The sequence below is a fragment of the Hypomesus nipponensis genome, chromosome 18 (genome assembly GCF_054491055.1).
Source record: "Hypomesus nipponensis isolate SF chromosome 18, ASM5449105v1, whole genome shotgun sequence".
Classification (NCBI taxonomy): domain Eukaryota; kingdom Metazoa; phylum Chordata; class Actinopteri; order Osmeriformes; family Osmeridae; genus Hypomesus; species Hypomesus nipponensis.
In genome coordinates, this window is record NC_140378.1 from 14,488,943 (window position 1) to 14,513,833 (window position 24,891).

The following is a 24,891-nucleotide window of genomic DNA, read 5'->3' on the forward strand; positions in this document are numbered from 1 at the left end:
GTCTGTTCTGTATATCCCAGCATCAAATGATTCTTACTGTACAGTGAGGGCACTAGTATAAGTAAGCACAGTAGGTTTCAGGCATGTCACACTGTATAGTCAGGGTTAACAGGGGGTGCATTGTACTTAAATCTAATGGAAAACCTGCCATGAAATGCTCTCCCCCCGCATACGTTTCTATCCTTCTACGCCAGCATTATGTACATTTAATAGCATAAATTGAATACCAATACATGTGTATGTAGAGGGTGGACAGGTCTGAAAACAGAACAGTCCATGGTAGGTGAGGGATTATTATGTTTTATGTTTTGATTTATTTCATTGAATTTAACAATAAGAATATTTCCTATCTTAAAAAAGGATTTGATGGTTCTTTTGATGTTGATACATGGTTGATACATATTCTTAGTACTTGTCTTTTGTAGGCTAGGCATGTAAACCTTGGGTCCCTTTTCAGGACAGCTGATAGCCTATTCTGGATCAGAAGGCTGTTGTTTTCGACTTGTCTGAGTAACCCACCCTACGCACAGGCTAATGCAGTTAACTGCATTAAAATCGCATGCCTTTGAACCTATACATTAGTATGAAGAGCCATACCATGTGAAATCCTTTGAACCTGCTACACAAAAATGTATTTTCATCATGATCATACTGGGGTATATTTCCTCAGAATGCGATGTAGTGGAGCAAGAATGTTGGTTCGCGTTCGTTACTATACCGTTTGAATGACGAATTTTAAGGATTGTGTGTTGAAAATAGCATCTGATATTTACACAGATAACAGACATCCTTCTCTTGAATTCAACAACAAAGACGGTATAATGTGAGACTTCTGTCTCCCCTTCTTTTGGATGCGATATCAAGACGAAATCCTTCACTCTTTGAATCGCGCGCGCTCCCGCGAGGGGGTGCCAATCCAGAGAGTCATGCATCGGGTGATACAACATACGGGCAAACGACTGATACATCGAAATGCCGAGGCTTCTTGGATGAGAAAAAGCGAGAGCTATTATTGAGACCCTCTGCCTTGATTTAGACCGAGCTCATTGCGCCCTCTAGTGTTTATTTGAAGGTGGTACACAATCACATCTGTCAATAGCACCGTTGGGCTAATGTTACTCAAGTTAAAAACTTTAGCAGTATCCATTAGAACAAAGACCATTTGTGGAAGCCTTAAATCATTACGAAACTAAGAAATTACCTAGAACTACTTTAACCTGGCTATAAGATTAAACTCGAGTCACACTGACCTTGGAAGAACTAACCTACTAGCAACTATTTACAGTACAGGAACCTGTACCTGACGGCGCATCCACCCATATCGTTGGACGGACCCGTCATCCGTGTCGTAGCTACTGATGAGCCCGAGGCGAACGAAATCTCATTTTATACTTGCAAACTTGCCAGCCAGCTATACATTGCGAGCCTATTCTACAATACTGACAAACTAGGGGGGATCAACTGCTTCGTCAAGAACGAGAGGAAACAGACACGACCCAGGTAGCCAGCCGAATCGGGCCGATTGCGGTTAAGTGCCGGCGCACTCGGCTGTGTTCTGGCATCGGATCGCCTACATTGAGCCGGCTCTGGCCCAGAATAGGTTGCCAGATTTGGCTAGGTTTTGGTTGTGCGGACATGGGCCGATTGCGGCCGAGAATTGGCATATTTCCATTATGGAGTTATCTGGATCAGTAATAACATTTGAGTGTTGGGAGTTGTGGGTTGGGCTTGTTCTGTATTTCAATAAAACAAATTAAGGATATTTTTTGTGTGTATCGTATTCTTGATATGCCAGTATTTATAGTTTGTACTAACATTTGTATCATACTTGCACACAATTTGAAAAACAACACCATTTGAATTGGCCGCGGGAATATAGGCTACTCGCGCACCCATCCAGCACCTGTGTGTGAGAGGCGCTCATCTACTCGCGCACCCATCCAGCGCCTGTGTGTGAGAGGCGCTCACATTTTCAACTGCCATTCTGTTAACGGTCATTAGAGGGAGCAGTTCGTTGTCAGGTAAGGCCATTTAAATAGAGAAATACACTATACTTTTCAGGATATTTAATATTAAAATAATAAGGTGTTGCTAAGTCTAGCTTACGTTAGACAATGTTTATGATATGTAGCTTACTAGTAATAATAACCTAGCTAGCCTAATCTAATGATGTGTTGCAGCTAGCTACAATGTGTCAGGTTTGGATGGACTCTTGATACAGTATAGCTTACCAACATCCTCTAATAGAGAGATATCAATAGTTGTATTCATTATACAGCTTGAAACGTTATTACTTTGCTTCATTTTTGAGATGCAGCTTAGTTTTTAGTCGATCGACCTATATGTCTAACATGATGTAGAAGCGGGTGAAAACTTGATAGCCACTTGTACACTTTAACGAATTGTTCAAAACTCATTCAAGTAAGCGGATCGTCCGCTTACTTGAGTGAGTATTGACGAAAGCAGCGGATGAAAACGATCACATCTGTATTCGTTGTATAATGTGTTGGTAGCCATAATGGCCTCTGACTTGAGTTATGGTTACAAAACTGCTCGAGAACGTCCTCTCGAGCAGGAGACTCGCGCTCAAGTCAGAGGCACCCACTTTATGTTCACATCAGAGTAGCCTATGGAAGATTATTCCTGTCAAAATTCAAATGATAAATGACATTTTCAAATTATAAATGAAATGCTTAAACGTGTTACTAATTGTCTATGTGTTTAACGCCTAGGCCCAACACAATTGACCACAGAACCAGCCACAGGAATCGGAGGGAGCAGTCGTTTTTGTTGTAAGTCAACAGAAGTAGAAAAATATCAGCTCATTTAGCAATATTTTATTCTATTTTGGTTAATCCATTTATTTTCTTCACGTGTTTAACCCCTAGGCCCAACGCAATTGGCAAAGGAACCTTGTAGGCTACTGTAAGTTCATCATTTTTATGTTTTTCAATTTTGCCCAAGACTTGTGCTGTGAAGTTCATCTGCACAGCTGGACTTCTTAGTTGTCACAAAGTTAATCTCCTTTACCATCTGTAGTCTACCCTTTGGCCATAATGAATGAGCGTTATTCTGAATACGTCAAGTCATCAAATCTGCGAAGAAAGTCAACAGCCACAGTCAAGAAACGTTTAGAATCATACTTTAAAGATAATCTTACATCTGTAGATGAAGTTAATGATCCTGTTGAAAGTGCTTATCCTGATTGTGTTGAACAAGTTGCTGAGTGTGATGAAGTGGAAAATGATGATCATAGTGGTCAGGGTTTGGAGGAGATGGTCACTGAGTGCACAGCAGAGGCCTATCCTCAGCCAGTGGGTGACTTTGAAAATGTAGTTGAGAGCGATGATGAAATTCAACAGCCAACTCTAATTTCTAGCTTGATGAACTGGGCTGTGGAGTACAGTATCACTTTAGTTGCATTGACTGCCTTGTTGTCAGTGTTAAGGCATCACCACCCATCACTACCTAAGGATGCAAAGACACTCCTCCATACAAATAGAAATTACCTAATCAAACAAGTTGCAGGTGGTGCATACTTTTACTTTGGGATTGTAAATGCTCTGTCACGTTTCTTGAAAAATAGTTGGTTGAAAATTCCAGATCGGCACACAATCAAACTACAATTAAATTTTGATGGGCTGCCTCTTTACAAGAGTTCATGTATCCAGTTGTGGCCAGTTTTGGGGTTAGTGCAAGGATTAAAAAAACCTTGCTTGATTGCTTTGTTTGGTGGCAAATCAAAACCTCTTTCTCTGGGAGAATACTTGAGAGATCTAGTGACAGAGATACAAATCTTAGCAGCTGGCTTTACGTTTAAAGGAAAAACACTGTTTTTAAAAATAACATCAGTGATGTGTGATGCTCCTGCACGAGCATACATAAAAGCAATAAAATATCACACTGGATATGCAGGCTGTGATAAGTGCACATTACATGGGGTTCATGTAGATGGTAGAATGACTTTTCCAGACAGCACAAGCCCTGTTAGAACTGATGAAAGTTTCAGACTTCAGATGGATGAGGAACATCACAGAGACATCTCCCCTCTTACTGAAACTGGAATTGGAATGGTTTCTATGTTTCCCCATGATTACATGCACCTTGTCTGCCTTGGAGTCACAAGGAAGCTCCTAGAGCTGTGGGCAGGAAGCAATGGCCGTCTTAAGTGCCGCTTGCCATCAAAAAAAGTGAGTCAGTTGTCAGAAACACTTTTGTCATTCAAATGTCACATGCCTACAGAATTTGCCAGAAAGCCCAGATCTGTTGAAGAGAGACATAGATGGAAGGCAACTGAATATAGACAATTTTTATTGTATACTGGGCCGGTTGCACTAGTTGATGTTGTTAGCGCACCAGTTTACAACAACTTCATGCTGCTCTATGTTGCCATATCCATATTGGCATGTCCAAAACTGTGTGGAGTTCTGCGATTTTGCAAAAACTTTGCTTGTATCTTTTGTACAACACTTTGGACAGCTTTATGGCAGGGAGAATCTTGTGTACAATGTGCACGGCCTTATTCATCTCAGTGATGACGTTAAAGAACATGGCCAGTGTTTGGACAACATTTCTGGGTTTCCCTTTGAGAACTACCTTGGTCAAATAAAGAAAATGATTCGCAGCCCTCAGTTTCCAGTTGCGCAAGTTGTAAGGCGAATGTCAGAGTTTGAAAATGCAGATTGTAATGCAGATACACCAAATGAAACTAAACTCAGAAAGCCACACAGTGAGGGTCCACTGCCATTACACATCACATGTCCAGTCTTGCAGTACAAAGAAATACATCTTTCACACCTTTGTGTCAAGGTGTTCACAGGAGATAACTGTATATGTTATAATGGTATGGTAGGCATAGTCCAGAATATCATTGTGGTTGATGGGGATCCATATTTGGTGTATAATGAGTTTAATAATTGTTCAAGTTTCTTTGACTACCCGATAAATTCATGCCAGTTGGGAGTGTTCCTTCTCAAAGACTTGTCTCAGGGACTAAAATGCATTAGGATGGATGAGACTGTGACCAAGTATGTACTACTTCCAATCAGGAACACATTTGTAGGCATGCCATTGCTCCATTTGTCATAAATGGGAGCTGAGTGTTGTGTTTTATTGGGGCTGAGTATAAAACCTGAATTATTTTTGTGCTGAACAAAATGTCTAGCATAGAGTATCCAAAGATGTTGTACATAAAGTTAGCATAGGTAAAAGTTTATACCTTTTCTGAAACTTTTCTACGATCATATATGTAATTTTTTTTTTATCATTTGGCATGTAAAAAACACATTTGTGTTAACTGTTGAATGTTCTTTGCACCTGCATTTTACCAATGAAAATAAATTGTTATACCATGGACTAGGTCGGGGGTGGGCAATTATTATTTACAAGGGGCAACATGAGAAACCTGAAATATGTTGGAGGGCTGCATCAACGATAACTTGAACTTAATTCTGCTATTCATTTTCTCCCATTGTAAAAAGCAGTAAAGTTTTTATTTTGATTAGCTGCTACTGGTTATCAGAAGAATAAGGATATTTTGTAAATATTTATATAAATATATGAAATTGTGGTGTAGGTCAAATAGGAAAAGACTATAGAAGTAATACATATTTTGTTCAGTGAAAGAAATTCAGTGGCCTTGAACGAGTGCATCAAAATCTGTCTGAATGTCTGAGGTGGATATGCGAGGGACAGCTGACAGGTGATCATCAGGGTCTGCAGCTTAACTAGCAAACCATCAGCGGCCCGCGCACACTGAATCAGTCAAGTTCAAATTGTAATCATTCAACACAGCGACCTGTTCTCCACAAACTAAGACTACAGCTTTGCCTTTGACTTCAGTAAACAGATACTTAGAAGTAATTATCATTTACTTGATCCTCAAATACGTTTAGCTGTGGTAGGACCTGTAGACTAATTCCTTTTCTGTTCATAGACAATGTACCATATTGTAGACTTTCTGGACACGGGAGACACAGAAGTTGTTCCAGCCTCTTGGGTTGCAAATGGAAGAAGCTACTGGCCTCCCTACAAAGCCAGGGAGCGATGCAACAGGGCCATAATGGGAGCAGACCCTCCTGAAGAATCGTGGGCAAACCATAACATCAGGATCCGGGCAACTAAAAGTATAATTTAATTCATTATGATTAAAGTGTTAGCAACCACAATTGGCATTAGATTTATTTAAGAATTGCATTAATTTAATTTAATTAATTGTTTCCATTTTAATGCAGATACATTTAGTGAGGCACGGCTGCTGCTACCAAGGGCACTGCTGACATCAGATCTTCAAACTGAAGATGAGGAGGACCAACGTCCAGCTTATAAGAGAAGGAAGAGAAGGTAAGACAGAGTTTGCTCTCTTCATAATTATAAATGAGGTTGAAAACAATGCAGATCATCCCCAAAACACAACTTATTTTGTTCAATAGAGGCACAAACAGAATTTGGGAGTCAGAGAGCGAAGATGAGCAACCCAGAGGGGTAAACACCAGGGCACCTTTAAGTTTACCCCCAGCACCAGTTATTGCTCCTCCAACTCCCTCCAGACCAAACTTGAACATGGCAACCCCTGACCGGCCCAGGGTAAACAACCAGCCCACCCGACCAGCCATTGCTACAAGTGTCCCCAGACCAAACTTGAGCATGGCAACCCCTGACCGGCCCAGGGTAAACAACCAGCCCATGTGTGATCGTAAGTGTTAAACAGCAATTATTACAAACAAAATGTATTCATTTCTCAAAAAGGTTGTATGGGGCTTAATTTGTAATGGGCTTAATTTGTATTTGAATATACTATTTAAAACATGTCTGACTGCTTGTGTGTCTTAACCTGTTGCCCTTAGTATATGCCCAGGTATTAACTTGGTAGGTGTTTTTGTTTTATTTTTCAGCAATTCTCCGTGACATTTTGACGACTATGGAGACGATCAAGCATCAACAGCAAATGATTTTGCTACAGTTGCAAACAACTCGTCAACCAATGGAGGTGCCAGATGTTTCTGGCTTTCCATTAACATCACTGGATGAACTAATCAAGCTCGAGGAGAGCATTGCTTCACAGGTGGAATACAAACGAAAATTGGTAGGTGAACGTTCATGTATTTGTTGAATTGATATTTGCTGAGACTTTTGACCTATGGTGCTTTTTAATGAAAAAAATAAAGATATGTGATATTATAGATTCAGCGCCTATAAAAATGATCATAAGCTAATAGGGGCAATTCTTTTCATCTTTCAGGTCACCTATTTTGGGCTGGCGGGGGGGTTGACAATAAAGGAGACAGTTTGGAGAATAATGGCCAAACTATTGAAAAATCAACTGGCTAAGCAAATTAACTGGCGAGGGGTAAATGGCAAGTATGGCTTTGAGCCACTTGCCATTAAAGATGTTGTCCTCAGTAAGTTTTATTTTAGTATTATAAGGTAGAAATAAGAAACAGTATAAAGTAGTAGTATGCCTAGTATGCTTATTCACTTTCCTGTCTTGTGAACGGCCTTAACCTGCCTGTTCCATTACGTTTTTTTGTTTATTTCTTAAGAATCTGTGCGATGCAATGCAAGTACTGCATCTGCATCCGATGGAGATGTAGAAAAGTTTATTAAAAGGTGGCTGCAGCTTGCATCGGACCAAGATGGAGGAAGACGAGAGCGGGCAATGAGACAAGCTAATTCTTAGTAAGATGTGTTCCAAATGTTCAAATCTGTCTATATATACCGTGTATGTGTGTGTATATTATTTGTATATATCCTTCTAGCATCTGTATATATATATATATCTGACTGTGTAAGCAACCATGTTTATCTGCCCCTTCCCTCCTCTCCTTTTCTCTCTCTATATTCATCTTATAGGGTACATCTCAAGCTTCAAAGGGGCATGCTTGAGGAGGCTGCGGTCATTACACACACATACACAAACTGTATTTATTCAAATAAATTGTTAAAAATAGACATGCATGGTGTAATTTTTGCTACTGAAAAGTAGCACATTATGGGGTTAGGTATGGGGTAATGTAGGAGGGATTGCCACAATATCATCATAATTTGTGTTAACTCTAAATATCGAGTTTTAGTGTTACAATGAAAAAAATATTTTGTGCTCTGTGTCTAGGCCCTAGTGTCCATGTATTTTTCTTTTTTTTAAGCTAATATTGCATTGGTAAAAGGAAGAGCCCGTTTTTATTCATGCACACTCTCCAGGACCTGCTTCAAGCAAGTTGGCAACGTAAGATGTGGTTTTGAAATCTTCTGGCATTATAGTGGATCCGTCATGACTTTTTACAGGCTGTCAACTGGCTAACATATGGGCTAGTTCTGGAAGTTTTGTTGGGGTGATTCCGGCCCAATGTTGGAAATACTGGTTCAGTTTCGGGCTGCCGGACCCGGGCCAGTGTACTTGGGCCGATTCTGGGGCGTCATTCAAACCAGATTTGGCCCGAGTCCGGCAACCGCACTCGGGCCGAGTAATTTCTTCTGGCCTGCCGGATCTGGGCCATTATCGGGCCAAACCATTTTGGCTACCTGGGGAACTACGTACTAGCCAAGGCGGCTTCATAAATGAAGCAAAAACGGGTATTAAGCGACTGTACCGAGCTAGCTTAGAGATATAGTCTATTGCATGGACGTGGGAGCAGAACTAGTAAGCTTATCAAGGGACAGTTAAAAGACCTTTTGAATATCGTAGAACATGAGTTGCTTTATTGATTTGCTAACCAGTTACTTTAAAGCCATTATTACATAAGCTAACACTACGACAACTGGTCGACTAGTAGCTACAGATTAGCTTTCTATCGTGGATACTACTACTATATGTTTTATTCAGATAATCAGCGCTAAGTATACCTTTACGTCCCGGACATTTTACCATTACTTAAGAAATAATGCAGAAATATTGTTTTATTTAAGTTGTACTTTAGAAAGTGAATGTCTTTGCACTTGTGTTCGGTATTCAGATGCCTGGTCGACTGTACAACTTCAAGCACCGGAAGTGCAGCTCGGGGACAAGGAGTTCAATTAAGGTGAACTTGTGTAAAAAAAAAAAAATTGCATGCTTTTAGATCTTTTACGTAGCTACACATTTAATGTATCATAAACTTTTTTTTTTTACTATCATATTTGTTTCTCATTCCACAGTGTTCTGTGAAAAAAGAGGTGAAAAAAACAAGGCCCGAATTGGCCCACCCAAAATGTGAGATGTCTCACAACGAATCGAGCGTTGATGCTTGTAGCAAACCAGAACATTCTACACTGATGCTTCCGCACATCAGCTGTGAGTGTGAGGATAGGGAGAAACATCCAAGTTGCGGAGTTGCACCAGAGCCCGGCGAAAGTGAAGGCAAAGAGAATTGCTTGGGACCGGAACAAAACCAATGCAGAATGAACAGTTTATCAGAGACAATGGAGGGAAACGATACAGAAAAATACGTTGACAATGATATTTTCCCAGATGACAACAGTAACCAGATTCTTCCAGTAGAACAATTCTTTGGAAATTTGGAAGTTGTACAGGTGAGTACTGCATGTCAACTAAATACATGTTTGTCTTACGAAAAAAGTCTATGAAAGTTTTCACAGCAGTGTTTACAACCTGTTAGTCCCATCATGTGTTAAGAATTGCATAAACAGAGAACATATACTGCCATGGTTTTGACATGCACATGCTATCCTTATCCTCTTGTACTGTAGGACTGTCCTCAGAGACCAGCCATCACTTCCACCTGGGGTAAGAGGGAGGTCAAGAGACGACGTTATTATGCCAAACAGGACAGCGATGATGAAGGCTGCTCTGACATGCAGCAAGATGACAGTGAAGGGAGTTAGTGCACCCTACCAACCAAGATGTCTCTTAAGCATGGGTTTAAAATAGCTAGTAGAGGTACATGGGAATGTTTCCATGCGATTAATTCATTAGGTTTGCCAACATGTATGCCTTTTTTTCCAGAAACAATTTTTGCACATTCGCTAGCAATTTTATCAGAATGATGCATACTTATTTGTATATATTGATAGTATATCAATGCATTAATAGTTGTTATATATTTTTTTGTGGGGGGGATTTAGTATGAATAAATATATATAATCATGTTTATTTTTCAATACCTCTCAAATGCAACTTACTTGTTATGGATTCACATTACAGCATTGCTGATAGGCTACTTAAAGTAAAAATACATGATTTTGTATTGTTAAGATTTTTGTGTAGACATTTTCCAGCTTTAACACCGAACTGCAGGCTGTTTGCCCTACAGCAGGATGATTGCATGGACAAATGTATGGTTTCACATAACAAGTACACCAAGCAATGAAAACAGCAAATACAAATTATGCAGCTTTTAATCAGTTGAGTTTATTGCAGAAATTTCATTTGGTTCAAAATGAAAACCGACAAGCTGCGGCAGCTCTTGTTCAAGAGGACGAATGTAGTTTAAGCATAAACCATTTGTTACGATATAAATGTTTGGGACAAAGTCATGTGATTTAATAATAATTAAGTAAAAATCTCATAATTTGGCACAGTGCCCAACATTTACAAAATACTGTTTCCATGGAGATCAATGTTTTTTTCCCTGTTGGTACATTTTCCTCTTGTCACATACCAGGTCATGAGTACCCTTCTTATGACATACTATATGCACCAGTTTTAGATTGTCTGTGGTGAATAGTAGTTTATAGAAATAATCCAGGTTGATATCACTGCTCTTGTGGTTCTGTAGTGCCTCCACCAAAGCAGGGATGACCGTTCTCTTCTTCTCAATCCTGCAGTTAAGATATTTTTTATTGAACACATTTATTTGGTGTCAGCTTGCTATAGTGTGCAATTTACAATGAGGGGAAGTAGATAAAAGTATTTTTCCCACCCACCGGTGATCCAGGTTCCATGTGCTAAAAATTATTCTGCTTTCTCGATTGCCATATGGGTTGATAGAATGAAAGGACTGGCATTTTTCTTTGTCAAATGCACCCTAGTGTAGGACAGAGACAAGTCTTTAACCCAGATGGCAACACAAACCGCTTGTTTATCAGTATAAATGCATTTTATAACTGACAAACACACTGCAATTTAGTAAGCTTACAGAATATTGAATTAGTTATGTAAAATGTTATCATATTTAAGATAAAAGCTGAGGCTGTCATGATTTACATTTTATCATTTGGCAAATGCTTTTCTCCAAAGTGACATACAAATAATGCATATCGTAATTACAGCAGAGAATCAAGTTTCGTAGGTGCACTAAATCAACTACAGTGAAACAATTACATCTAAACTACAATGTGATTACATTAACTTACTTGCTACAGGTTTATCATTGTTATCTGAAATATATATATATATATATATATATATATATATATATATATATATATATATATATTCAAACTATTACCTGGCAAGTGAACCAGCCCTCTGAGGTACATAGGCAATCATTCCCTGTCCTGTCAAAGTACCAGCCATTGTACTTGTAAGATTTCAGTTTACTCAGTAGACATGATGCAGTTTTTATGTACTCAGCCCTGACTTTGGGTTTTTCAATGTTTTTGGCATAGCCGTTCACCTGAAATGGAAAACCATTGACAATACATTCGGTCTGAAAGGTGCAATCCGAAAGATCAATAAGTGGTCAAAAAAGGTCATTATTAAGAAAAACATGATCAAAAAGTATTGCAAATGCTTAAAATGTCCATTTCCTGCTGTTACACATTTTCATTTAACATTACAGCATATTACCTCTTTCATGTAACCCCTAATTCGGCTCTCACAATTATACTTCATGTAGGATGATTTGGTCTTGAATCGAACGTCAATACCTGAAAAGAAAACATATTTAACAGGCATAAATCAACTGCTTTGCCCTGCCACCACCACATCGAACATACCGTGGAACCACTCTTCATCTTCCTTCCTGCTCTCAGCTTCAGAGCAGTCCTTCAAGTTTAGTAGTAGGTCCCCCAGTAGTTTGCGTCTTTTGGGAGACTGCTCGTCAGAGAGTAGTTTTCGCGCTTCCTCTATCACGTGGTCTGAGTGCATGTCCGTGTCCAGTAACCGGTCTATGTCACATACAACTGAAGAATAATGACAATTTTATTCAACTCATAAGGCTGTTACACAATACCATGTCAATGTATTTGAGGACAATTACAATGCAACACGAACTGGATTCCAGAACAACTCATTTTTAATTCCTTCTGAAAGTACATTTAATACAAGGACGTGGACTCTGAATGCCAAGTTGCACCCACATCCGTTCCATGTATCCTCCTTCGCTAGAAGAACCAGTTCGACATTGTCCGGAAGAGTTTGGAAGTAATGCTCTGTCAATTCTGTTCCATCTTCATACAAGCAAATATGCGAGCCTTCCGAGAGTACCTAGAAAGCATACATTATTTGTAATAACCTGCCTACAGTACTAGAGCTCATTACAACTCCGAAAAGGTTGGCTAAGGGCTAGCTAACTTATAGCATGCATACACGACTGCGTAGCTAACGTTGACAAAGTGACAACGGTGTAGTACTTAGTAAGGACTAATTTCACATGAACCATACCTGTAAAAATTGGCAGCCCTTTTTGAGAAGCACTTTTAGATTTGATGCGGCCACCCCATACTTCTTCGTGCCTTTGAGACTTCTGAGTTTGACAAGTTTGTTTCTGGTGACCAATTGTTTACTAGACATGCTTTCCAATTCCACACTTACAAACAGATAAAGGCAAACAGTAACGACACCTACTGGAGAAAATTCGAATATTAGGATGGTGTGAAAAAGTCAAGCATAACGTTATCCAGATTCCAAGCTATAGTTCTTATATGAGATGGAAACTATAGCTAATGGCTTGTTTTGTATTAGTAAATCCATCTTTTTCCCGGATATAAAGCTTTTCTACACACAGACTGTGTCTTTAAAAAATGAGGAGCATAGCAACGTTAATATCACCATAACAACCATGGATAGCAACCGAAGCCAAGCGACGGGAGACACCAACTAAAAGGTAGCACAGGGTATAGTAAGATTTATTTCCCTTTATTTCACAATTGTTGTACACTAAAATAATTATTGCGGAAGGTGCTGTTACACTTTTTTCTATATTTAATAAACGAAACAAAAAAGCAGTCATTATTGAACTTATCCTAACCAAGCCACTACAGAATGTTATTTCTGGCGTCCCCCGCATGTGCGAAATTTAGAGCTGTAGTAATCTATTTCAACATGGCTGCGACAGGGTGTTTCAAATGAACTAGTTTAGAAAAATGAACAATTAAACGTACTCAAATGAACTTTTTACTTACGTTTTGCTATAATATCTCGGATCATATGCCGTAGACACCGGCTGTACTGTACAGTTGCTTGTTCGCTAACCCTATTCTAACTGAAGATACAATTCCTTACGGCCTGCGTGTGAGCTAGCTACAGTACTTACTGTCAGTAGTGAGTGTGTGTGCAACATAAGGTAAAAGTCAAGCAGTCCCACTAGTAGCGACGTATAATTTGTACCTTAGCTTCATGAATTAAGGATAATGCGATGAGCTACAGTTAGTCCGCTAAACTAAATAGTTTGACTAGCAAACCAGCGCATCATTTGTCTTTACCCGCACAGACTCTCCAATCATGGACCGTTGGAAAGGCCTATTTCACGAAAAATGCCGGGTAATTCCTTCCCACAGCCAGACTATTCGTCTAGCACAGGATTCACACATTACCCACTCCCAAGGCTTCCAAATCACAATCAAGAGTTTGGATGGACCTCATATACACCAGGTTGGATAAACTAGCTGTCATAGTGTGCACCAGAAATCACTGCCATAATTGTCTTTTCTAGTACTACTTCTTGTCTCTTTTACTCCCCTTGTTGCTCAGGAGTCCTCCCAAGGTGAACAAGCAGTCACTTACCAGCTCAGAGTGTCCCTGTTGGATAAAAGCCACCAGCATTTCTTTGGGAGAACATGGAAGAGCTCAACTCAGAAGATGAAAGCCAACTCCAAGATAAAGTTCAATGAGGTGCTGTTTCACTCAAACTACCTGTGTTGTTAATTATTACAACTTGCTGGATACGGAATCACAATGTGTAATATTTCTCTGCATCATTGTCTTGTGACTGACTGGATAAGGATGCTGATTAGCTGTAATTAGCCTACTTACATACTCGGGTGAGATGTGTACATCAGCTCCCTGGCCCACTCCCACAACAGCTAACATTTTACATTGATGAAACTTGCCTTTTGTTGGATATTCATCTGATTTTGGTGGCTTGAATCAGCTTTTGGTGCTACAGTGTGGGTGTTGTGGGTCAGATGGGTGTGGTTTATCAGCGACGGGTTCCAGGCTGATTTGTTTGGCAGTGTTAGTGGCACCATAACAGTCACATTAGACTGGAGAGAGCTGGCTACTATTGTGACAATATTTGGTTGCTAATGGATCGTTATTTGTTTTTTACCATTTTTACTACTGCCTATTGAAATGAAGCCAGAGGCTTTGCTACTGAGATCAACTTTTATAGGTTGAATTCTGGACTTTATGGCAGGCAAATGTCAAGCTTGAAGGCATGCTCATAAATAGAAGTCATAGGAGATCGAGTCTCCCGAAGGTTATGGACTCACTGCAGTAATTTTTGGATGTTCAATTAGAGGCCATTTTAATTCCATTTTGTTCCTTAACGACAGGAACTTTGCTTCAAGTTGTGAAAAACAAACCTGTGCCATAGGCTATGGCTATCCTCTGATATGAGAAACCATTTCCTTTTAGCCAATGTTGTTTGTTGTACTTTAACCAATTCATCAAGGTTGATTTTGATTAATTTATTACATTTAGTCATTTTAGCAGACGCTCCTATCCAGAGCGATTTATTAATTGGCCTTCCTACAATCTCATGCCAGTAATGTGCTTTACTTATGGTAACCTGCAACATAATTTACTCTATATCAGTGGTTTGTTCATTTCAGGTCATGATTAGATGGCCTGGAAGAATGAGCTTCTTTGATGTAAAATGTACTCTTTGAAAGTTACTTTTTGAAAATCTTAAAATGAAAGACGAGAGTAATTCGACAGAATATAATATGGAAGAAACCAAGATAATTTGAACAGAATCCTCACTTTGACAAAGAGTCTGGGTATTTAACTGGATCGGGTGATGTACTATAAAGCTGTGTTAAAGGTAGACCGGTGCTTTGACAAGTGAACAGTTTAGTTCACACATCATCAGCTTGCCATGATGGAAAACTCACATAAGAGATTATCCTAGAATTCAAAGCCTTTAATACATCATGAATGATTCATATATATTTTTTTCAGAATTGTGTTAGAAAAACATTCTATTCTGATAACAACGGACCGTATGTTATCACAATGATAGAGTAAGTCAAATCTAAGCTATTGTGTGTTACTCTGCAAGAGCACATGTTTGGAAAATAAAAAGAAGAAAGTAATTTTGGATGATGCTCTCATATTTAGGGTGGTGTTTATGAGTGGCAAATTGCTGTTTGATATCCAAATTACGTCTCAGGGATTTCTCTCCAGGCAGTGAGGTAACTGGATGAAATTGCACAATGCCCGTCAGCCATGATGGATTGGTTTTAATATCTAGCAAAAACAAAGACACGCAAACAACCAAAGTGATTAAAGGCAGAAAGTGGGCTCTTACTGTCTATGTCTCTCTCCAGACTCTCTCTCCAGTCTATGTCTATCTCTCTCTCCAGACAGAAACAAGGCAAGTCTCAACAGTGAGGACGTCTTAAGTTGTCCTGTCGTGAACATTTTAATCACTGAGCATTTCGTGATATTAAAAAATATTGTATTTTTTTGGGGGGGGGGGCCATTTACAATAATTTGTATCCGATACTTGATTCAATGAATCTCTAATTTAACATCTAACTACGTTCCTTGTGTCAATCAATTCAAAACCAAGTGTAGACTATTTTCTCTGGTTTCACAATTTTTCATTTTACCTTCTAGGTTAAGATGACCTCTGGTGTTTCTAGACATTTTTCATTGGGTGACTTTCTCACTCCCTCATTCAGTTTCTTAAGTGGACTTTCGTCTTAATACTTTATGGTCCTCCCTAGACTGTAGACAAGAGAGGAGATTTCGTTTTGCCATGGATGTCGACACCCTTGCAAAAACAACGTCAAGCTATTTTGGGCAGTAGATGGCACTGTTGTGCCACAGGTGGTCTAATAAGATGTTATGCTTGTGGCTTTGAACATGTGTCTGTGGAAAAACCTGACCAATATTTTCATTTTGATCTGTATACCGATTTGAAAAACTCATATTCACTGGCATATTTGGTGATATTTTGTTATAGCCCTGCCCTGTCTGGATTGTGCTCAAAAAGGCCCAAACACGAAACAGCAAAAACCTATGTATTACAACCACAATGACATCGGCAAAATATCAATGCTTTGTGCAAACTGACTGGGTGCCTCAGTGGCTCACTAGGTAGAGGGTGTACCATTTAAGCTAAGGCCTTTATTCAGAAGCCTGAATTTGATTTCTGCCCTGTCCGTTTCCTCCAAGCCTTCCTTTTATTTCTCTACCAACCTTTCCTGTCACTCTTTAAAGCTGAAAAAAGGCCAAAACAGCAAATGAATGAGAGACATAGATGCCTGTCAAATGTAATGTGTAAGAAGTTAAGTAATTGTCCAACTGTTGGTTGGTCTCCATTGTCTAATTTCTGTCATCACTCTTTTTAGTACAAGTTCAGTCTTGTCCACATTCTCCATTCAATGTAAGCATATGTTACTGGACAGTGGGAATTTTAAATGGACACTCATTATTTAGGCTAACACTCCATTAGCCCACATAGCTTGATGGTGTGAATTGGTAAACTGGGGCACCCCCTGAGAAAACATTTAACCTAACAGTTTCCTTTGTTTTGTTATTAGACTCTATCTAAATACCTATGTTATTTTATAAGAAATCCTGCTTAATTCAGAACTTGTTTCAGAAGTCAGAAATTGGTTTTTAGACATCATGCTCAACACACTTTACACTCACTATGATCAATTTTTTTCAGACAAAATGGTGCAAGCAAATCAAGTGTAATGATTTTTTTTTAAATATACCCAACTCACTTTGCAACTTCTAAATTCAATTGACTTTACAGTATGCTTTCATCTCATTTTGTGGAAAATACCTTCTGATTCTTAACTACAAACAAGTAAATAGGGGTAAAATTGATCAGAGCCTCTGCATGAAATCCCATATGATTTATATATGGGAGGTGGACTTGGCAGTACAGCGAGAAGGGGGGGGGGGCACACTTTGAGATGTATACACTTCAATTATATATGGGCCAGGGGCTGGTTGCTTTCCTTGGACTGATCAATATTTCACCTCCTGTGGGAGTAAACATCCCATGGAGCAGCTGCTCCTTAAAGGCTTTCCTCACTCGAGTGGCGTGCTTGGTAATCCATCGCCATGTGTGGGCCAGAGTATTCCAGCTCTGCAACCAGCAGACACACAGCTAAAGAGGATGCTGGGGGAGTTGACTGGAGTGAGGGGGACCTCTCCTTCTCCTCTCTGCTGCTGACTTGAATACCATCTGTCTTCTCGTCCCACTGTTTATTACTATCGCACACTCTATTTGTCTCCCCCTTTACCTCTCGACATGCACGCTGAGAATTTGGCCCCATAATTCTGTCATTAGCTCTCCCTGGGGTGTCCTCTGACTGTGTGTGGTCGTAAAGATAGAGAAATAGGTAAGGACCCTGTGGTGTGAGAGAAGTGGCTCCTTCCTCACAACATGGTAGCTTTCTATGGGTTCATACATGTACTTTCCCCTCTGAATCAACTTGTTGGCATAACCCCTCCTCACTTGCTCACTTATTTGTTTTTATGCCAGTCCATGATTGGTTCTACAGTCCCCATATTCTGTGACAAGACTGCATGAGCAGCCAACAGAAACAACCAGGGGCCTTATCCATGATTATAATTATCCCTTGTGCTGCCTTTGGGTCACAATGACCTGAAGGTTCACAACGACGCCTCTTTGTGCTTCGAGAACTTCACCGAATACAAGAACAAAAAAATAAACATTTCATTTTTAACCTTTGCGCTGTGGGGGGTGTGAGACGGTTTAAAGAAAATGCTTCACTTTATTTTTGTATGAGGTAAAGTTGTTGCAACACGTGGGGGGGTCACAATGATTGAAGGGTCACAATGACCTAAAGATAACACAAGGGATATACAAGGTTGTTGAGACAGAGCTCTGGACATTTTGTGGAATATGTTCTTCCGTAGACCAGTCACCATAGGAGAGTGATGGCTTCATCTCAAGCACTGGGCCAATAGAGAATGGGTGACTGCAGTTTGTACACTCCAATGAGATGTTTGTGTTGTAGAAGAGTACTTTATCATACATTTAGCCTAGAATAAACCAGCTTTGTCTAGTATCTGGAAAGGTCTTGAATTAAGGGAATTGGATCATGCATAATGAGCTACTGAAACGTAATGATTGGAGTTTGGATTGGATTGCCTTCCACTCTAATCTGATGTGCCCAAATTAGGATCCATCAATTCTTTAGTGATTGCCTCACTCTGTCCCATCCCACTTCAGATAGGCTGGACAATAGGGACCCACTGACATCAATAATTATGCAATTAGCATTTTGGCTCATTTGCATGTCATGTGGTTGTCCGTCTTTGTGAAAATAGCAATACAGCATGGTCATGGCCAAAGATGAGAGAGCAGGTGTGTGTGTGCAGGCTCCGTGAGAGTGCACTCCCTGTGAGCCACACGTGCCAGAACGCTCTCCATTCTCCAAACGAAAGTAAGCAATTTTTACAGCACATTAAACCTGGCCGTGATCACCATACTGGGCTTTGAAGGCCTGATTGCCAGAAATTTACAGACGCTAATAGAGTAGGCAAGATACCAGATGAGGGTACGTAACTTGGATAAAGACTCTTTATCCCAGACTCTAAAGTGGTTTTAGTTTAAAGTTTAGTTGCTTGCTATTTCTTAACTAGCCACTGCCTTGGATAATTGTCTTTGGTGAACGACAAACATAAATGTAATCCTTTATCATTCCATACTAGAATATGTTGTGTGATACTGACAATTACCTTATTTGACGCAGAAAAGATTTATGCCTAATATACTAGGCTATGTTCGAATTCCTTGTAATCAGAGGGCAATGTCTGTAAATTAATAAAATACTATTCTTGCCTCCTCCTTCACACACAAACACACACCGAGAGCTGTGTTATCACACAACACCCAGGTAGCTGATACCGGCATTTCCAACAGCCCACCTCTCTTGCATGTAAATGCCCTACGCTCGTTCCTGGTGCTGAGCTTCTGTTTGTTTGACAACAAGGCCCTGTCAATTAAAGTCTTGTTATTCTACAGCTCTCCACCCTCCTTCAGCATAGTTCATGTGTAGGGGCTGTGAACTGCACCAAAATCATCCCACCACTCATCCTGCTAAACTAAGTATTTGGGCTGATAAAAACTGTCTGGGATGAGACCCAAGTACCTAGTGTGCCCAGCTCTGATTAAGAGGAACATATATTGGATCTACAAATACAAATCAGCCTAATGACTTAGGCCTACCAATGACATTCTCAACTGCACCAGCGAGACATGTCGTCAATTTCACGTCCTTTGGTAAATATCTCGAAGTCCCACAGGGAGGGTCTTCTGATTAATTCAAAATGTCCCAAAATGTCACCAAGGACTATCCAGATGAGGCAGTTGCCGAGGTCCCCCATTAGAATTCTAGAGTCAAGTTTTCAATTCCGCATGCAGTGGGCAGGATTTATTCCATGTAAACACACACACATTTACAACAATGACAGATACCATATAGCATCGTCCTACGCAGCCGCTAAATCGTCTGGGTTGTTTTAACGCACAAGAGAGGCCCTTGATGATATGTGCTCAATGTTGTATAACAACCGCTTGCTCACCCTCTCCCTCACTCTCTCACACAGTTAATTTATCTGTCACCCTTAGAGATTGACTATAATCCCCAAGCTGCTGACAGGCTACTGCTGCTGGTGCCGGTGCCATAGCTCGATGATGTTTTAATATTGCCCTATCGTAGCTCTTTTTCTTTTGTCATTTGACTAGGGGAATATTTACCCTTGTGACAATCGATTAGTGGTTTGTGTACATAGTTGAGATAGTTGCAGGAGAATCTAACCTCTCATTAGGTGGAGCATATGTTACCCTTGGCAGTGCCGGGGAGCAAGCTGTTTTCCCATTGACATCCTCTGCGCTCCTGTGGTGGAGGAAAGGAGCAAGATGTCAAACAGTGTTTTCACAATGTTCCAGGAAGTGCTGTTTGTAATAAACCGATCTCGTTTGTGACATCAATAGTGTCTGTGATTTGAACTGTCTGCAAATGAAGTTATTATTTTAAGATGTGCCGTTCCCCTGGAATAACTGAGACATAAAAAGTGTTCGTGTGTGTAAGTGTGCACGCATGCAAGCTAAAATTGGCACTCAATTTGTAAAGGCTTGTAGACAAGTATTCACATATCAAGCACTACACTAGTTTGAATTTGAGAGGAATCATATTGTCTTAATAGAAATGACAAGTGCAGCTGTTTTGTGTGAGTTTAGAATAGAATCAATTTGGAGGCGAGTGAAGACGTATGAGTGCAGATCTTGAATTTGAAATTTGTTATAAACAATGTCCTGCTTGAATAGCTTCAAGACTGAAGACTGTCTTTGACCACAATGCAAATCAATATAATCACTGGGGAGTAAACTTGGTTGAGCATGATAGAAAATATAGATTCCTGCATCTGGTTATTCCTTAGAGTAGTTCAAATACAGTTCACTTCAAGCTTGTAATTCAGGAGCTACAGTATTTGGTTGGAAAAATAAAGTGAAAAGAAGTATAACGTGTTTAATCCCTTGTCATATTGAAATGAATGTAATTATTTATTTATTTTATATCTGTCATCGTCTCTGTTTGAATATTCATATTTATTGTGTCTCTTACCGTCTGTCTCTATATCTCTCACATTCCCGCTCTCACTTTGTCCCTCTCACTCATTCACTCACACAAACCCTCACAGAAACTCACATGTACTGACTGTAAGAGCATGCTCATGTTGGCCATTGAAAAGTGAGAGAATAATTTAGATTAGTATTAGAAAATCATATTTCATACAAGACACATTTCATGCACATCTTAGGAACACGTTTTCTGTCAATTCTTGTCTATTCCATGGTGTTCTAACTATAGAATTTCAACATTTTAATTCTGAAGCGGCCATGCAGCCTTAAAAGACAGTGTCAATCATGTGACTCATACTCGTTCTTGACAAGTTCAAGTATGTGAAATGTTAATGATGAATCATGCCCAAAGTTGACATTGTTCCAGCTGTGCGGCTTAAGGAACATGCTATGCTCTGTACTGAATAGTGAAAAGCCTTGCTTGCAAGGCAGCTTCCCACACACAGGCCAGCAAAGTCTCTCCCTCCCACCTCTCTCTCATTTGTATTCTGCTGTGTTTTTCAGACTTTTTTCTTCTTTTTCTTTTTTTTTTTTTTTTACTTTGGAGGTAATTTTGAGTAAAACACGAAAAGGCTGGGATAAAAGATTGATGTGGCTAAAATGCAATGCCTATGTGGTTTGAAATTTAAATACCACTCGGTGGCTGTTCAAGGCTGCATGTTGGAGAAATGAACAGGATGACGGCAAGAGACATTAGAAACGGCCTGTGTAATTCAAGGTACTTTAGGGATATCTTTGCTCATTTTTCAACTTTTTTCCTCAGTTGTATTCTCTGCTTAATGTCATGGAATTTGCTAACAAACAGCCTTCACTGAGCTGTACTCGGGACCGATAGATCAAAAACTACAGACCACTTAATCATGATAGTCAGTGCAAAGGAAACAACATCATAGATATACATGGCTTTACACTAGAGTTTTCAATTTCGCCCAGTAGTATGGCTACGCATTCTACAAACCAATTCCTTTAGGAGAAGTACATGATTCCCCTGCAGTTCAATAAGAATATCAAACCTGACGCCCCTCTACCTTTCCATAAGCTTCCAGGAGCCGCTACTGTGAGTCATCCTGCTCTTCAGGGTGGCTGGACGTGTTTATGCCCATACCCCCACAGAGAGTGGCATCTTCTCAACCCTGGGTGTTTGGCTCACATTGTGAGTCCGGGAAATATCAGGAGATAGGCTGCACTGAGCTTGGTATGCCCTCAGAGAATTGCACTGAAACCAAACAAAAGAAGGAAAATACATAGTTTTTCCAACAGACAATCCCATCTTTCCCATCATAACAGAAAATTGTGAAAATGTTGAAAAATGACTATGATCAAACCTCTATTTTCCAAAGCCGAAAATAACAACAACATGATGTTGGATTTAACCCATCAACCTCTTGCTCACCCTTATACTTTGTGTTTTTTTTTCTTTGTCCACAACAGCAGAAGTATGCCCAGGGTCAGTGACCTTGCTAAACTTGATCTCTGCTGTTTGTTTGTGAGGGCAGAATATCATGTCCTCCACCTCCTACACCAGCCCTCCTATCAGCCAGATGCAGACTCAAACCCACACTGCAACCCTAACACAGATCTGTAAGAGCCAGGCTGAAGGTTTGAGCTCAAGCTAAAGGCTGATTGAGGCCACCCTTGGAGATCAAACACCAACCCTAACCGAAGCCCGTATTTATCTACTAAATGGCAGCCTTTCCATGGTCAGGCCACTATGATGCCACTGTAAAGCCATGCTGATGGTTTAGGTCACGGACGCATTGTTGCTGTTTGCTTGGATTTATATTTTAATATTAATAGTCCGAACCTTACTGTCCAATGATCCACCTCCCAAAGGACCACTCAGCCTCTGGCACCAAACCAGATCTGGAGACCAGCCTGTGTTGAAGGAAAGTTGCAATGGGTCCATAAGATCAGCCAGTGAAGCCCGACTCTTCCCAACCCATTTACTTTACATCCTGACATGCTCATGTTTGTTTGTGTTTCCATTGAAGGTGGTATATTTCCACACCTCCCTGAGGGTGCCCAGTGTGCTGGCCGTGGTGGAGCTGGTGGCGTTATCACCCAGGGCAGAAGGCTCCCAGCATGCACTGGGGTGCGGCTTCGGGATCCTGGACTTGTTTGGCAGCCATGCAGAACCTCAGGCCACCGAAGGGGACAGAAGGTGATTAGTATAGTGGTGATAATACACCAGGCAGGGGTTCATGAATTTTCTCATCCAGAGACAGGTGAAGGATTAGCGAGAGGATTAGAGTTTTTGTTACCCGCTAATAGCTCAGAGACCCCTATTGTGCATGGGGTGAAATCCTTTCCATTATTGATGTTTTGTTGTGATAGATTCATCATGTTGTTCATATGTTCCAAATCCTATCAAAATGTGGGTATTTCAACAGACTATGGATGGTTACAGCATCTGACCATCTTGTGTTTTCAGACTGGACTGGTACTACGGAACACCCAGGACTCTGCTTCAGCCCGAGACAATGGATCCCAAAAAGCGTAAGCACATTCTCCTGTCTTCATCATCAGTTCGGACTGACCATCAGGCTGTTGAGTACTTTCACAGAATTGAATCCAGCCGACAATGAACTTTCAAGTTTCAGGCTTATTTCTTTTATATTGAATGTACATTGGGGATGTTGTTTCCACAGCTGGTAGAACACGTGTAGAGACACAAATCCAAATGGAGTAGGCCCCTATTGTGTTACTCTCTAATTATGCAGTGTTGTCATGTCTGTCTACAGTGTTTATTAAAGATATCAGTGGTCCAGAGCTCCACAAGGCTCCCTCAAGCCCAGAACATGTAATTGTAAGACACAGACACCATTGATTACCTGTGTCAAAGCGTAGTGAGAGACACCAATTGATCTGGTCATACAATGTGTTGTTTGCTGTAACCCATGTTTGCTTTTAGTGTTAGAATATGCTGGATTTTGTTCAGCTTTGTGGTGTGCAGTTAGTTCAGCATTTTACCATACATGTATTTCACATTAGTACATGAGTTCATTTCACTCTGAAGAATGATGCGTTTTGGCATATCATATACATTACACACACATTTTCTAAGCTCCAGGGAGGATTGTCAGTTGACAGTGAATGTAACCAATGGCATTTTGCAGTTGCTTTCATGCAACCTGACAGAACAGTTCATGTATTTTGGTAAATGTAGTCCAGGGGTAGATTGAGCAGTGACCTGACAGTCTAGGAAGCCAACCGAGCTACAGTGAACCACTAGGAAGCTGCTCTTCACATGTCCTCCGTTGGGCTCATGCCCAATGTACGGTCATGTTAAATGTTGGCCTCGAGAATTTCTAACGTGTGAAAGACAGCCAACACGGAGAGCTACTGCACCATGTTCATATGGGAGAGGCCTCTCCAAATGGACATGTTTCCTACTGTACATTGAATAGTTGTCAGTGAAGGTTTGGGTAAGAAGAGAGTTTGTATTTTGCTAGTCTGGTTTGTAGACCTGTCCGGGTGGTTCTTCCTAATGTGGGCGATAGTATATAGGTACAGAAACACTTGATAGAGCAATAATTCAGCAATGTTACAGGAAAATGGCTGACTTCTGGGGATTTAGCGCAAAGTCAATGTACTCTATTTTCTATTCTCAACCTTGAAGGCAATAAATGTGTTCTTGAGGAAAGTTAGTTTATATAGTTTGTTTGAAACATTGCAGTGGTATCCTCTGGTTTATGTGTCCAAGAAGTAAGAATTTGTGTTGAATGCCATGAATGCACTTGTTAGAACTGAACAAGAAGCACTTTGAGCCACTTTGTTCCTTGCACATAGTGTCTGTGTTTGATGGATCAGAAAATCTGTGCCGTGGCCTTTTGTGTCTTGAGTGGTCCTGTCTCTTGGCTTCTCTCCCAATCCTCAAATCTACAGTAAGGTCTTCCAAACACATCCTCAGAAACACTTGACAGACGGGCATACT

General features: G+C 40.3%; 5 protein-coding genes across 9 annotated transcripts in view; 4 read left to right on the forward strand and 1 right to left on the reverse strand.

Annotated features, from left to right (window-relative positions):
- The first annotated feature begins 1,082 nt into the window (after positions 1 to 1,082).
- c18h1orf174 (chromosome 18 C1orf174 homolog) lies at positions 1,083 to 10,533 on the forward strand. Its single transcript, XM_084681419.1, has 5 exons — positions 1,083 to 1,493; positions 8,526 to 8,571; positions 8,952 to 9,017; positions 9,133 to 9,507; positions 9,685 to 10,533. The coding sequence occupies exons 2-5, from the start codon at positions 8,557 to 8,559 to the stop codon at positions 9,817 to 9,819; spliced, it is 591 nt and encodes a 196-aa protein (XP_084537545.1). The 5' UTR covers positions 1,083 to 1,493; positions 8,526 to 8,556; the 3' UTR covers positions 9,820 to 10,533.
- Positions 2,003 to 5,088, forward strand: LOC146252318 (uncharacterized). The gene is given in 5 exon segments (XM_084681415.1): positions 2,003 to 2,021; positions 2,733 to 2,792; positions 2,889 to 2,925; positions 3,040 to 4,429; positions 4,431 to 5,088. Coding segments are annotated over 2 exon segments (2,031 nt in total). The 5' UTR covers positions 2,003 to 2,021; positions 2,733 to 2,792; positions 2,889 to 2,925; positions 3,040 to 3,056.
- On the forward strand, positions 5,939 to 7,948 carry LOC146252319 (uncharacterized). Its single transcript, XM_084681416.1, has 7 exons — positions 5,939 to 6,125; positions 6,234 to 6,342; positions 6,432 to 6,694; positions 6,894 to 7,084; positions 7,241 to 7,400; positions 7,542 to 7,677; positions 7,852 to 7,948. Coding segments are annotated over exons 1-7 (1,047 nt in total). The 3' UTR covers positions 7,853 to 7,948.
- Positions 10,315 to 12,880, reverse strand: dffb (DNA fragmentation factor, beta polypeptide (caspase-activated DNase)). Of its 2 annotated transcripts, XM_084681417.1 has the most exons (7): positions 12,542 to 12,879; positions 12,238 to 12,364; positions 11,875 to 12,060; positions 11,726 to 11,805; positions 11,385 to 11,552; positions 10,861 to 10,961; positions 10,315 to 10,755 (listed from the first exon to the last, which is right to left on the reverse strand). In XM_084681417.1, exons 1-7 carry the CDS (start codon positions 12,668 to 12,670, stop codon positions 10,551 to 10,553), a joined length of 996 nt encoding a protein of 331 aa, XP_084537543.1. In that variant the 5' UTR covers positions 12,671 to 12,879; the 3' UTR covers positions 10,315 to 10,550. The 2 variants fall into 2 exon arrangements, with proteins under 2 accessions (XP_084537543.1, XP_084537544.1); XM_084681418.1 differs by lacking the exon at positions 11,385 to 11,552 and having other exon boundaries at positions 12,542 to 12,880.
- Positions 12,846 to 24,891, forward strand: part of nphp4 (nephronophthisis 4) — a 72,228-nt gene continuing 60,182 nt past the window's right edge. For 3 of the 4 annotated variants that reach the window (XM_084681410.1, XM_084681414.1, XM_084681412.1), the window contains exons 1-5: positions 13,012 to 13,442; positions 13,590 to 13,750; positions 13,850 to 13,990; positions 22,949 to 23,118; positions 23,389 to 23,453. In XM_084681410.1, the coding sequence (XP_084537536.1) occupies positions 13,601 to 13,750; positions 13,850 to 13,990; positions 22,949 to 23,118; positions 23,389 to 23,453 (526 nt within the window). In that variant the 5' untranslated portion in view covers positions 13,012 to 13,442; positions 13,590 to 13,600. Of the gene's footprint in view, positions 12,984 to 13,011; positions 13,443 to 13,589; positions 13,751 to 13,849; positions 13,991 to 22,948; positions 23,119 to 23,388; positions 23,454 to 24,891 lie in introns of those variants that run through there. The other variant, XM_084681411.1, reaches the window with a different exon arrangement.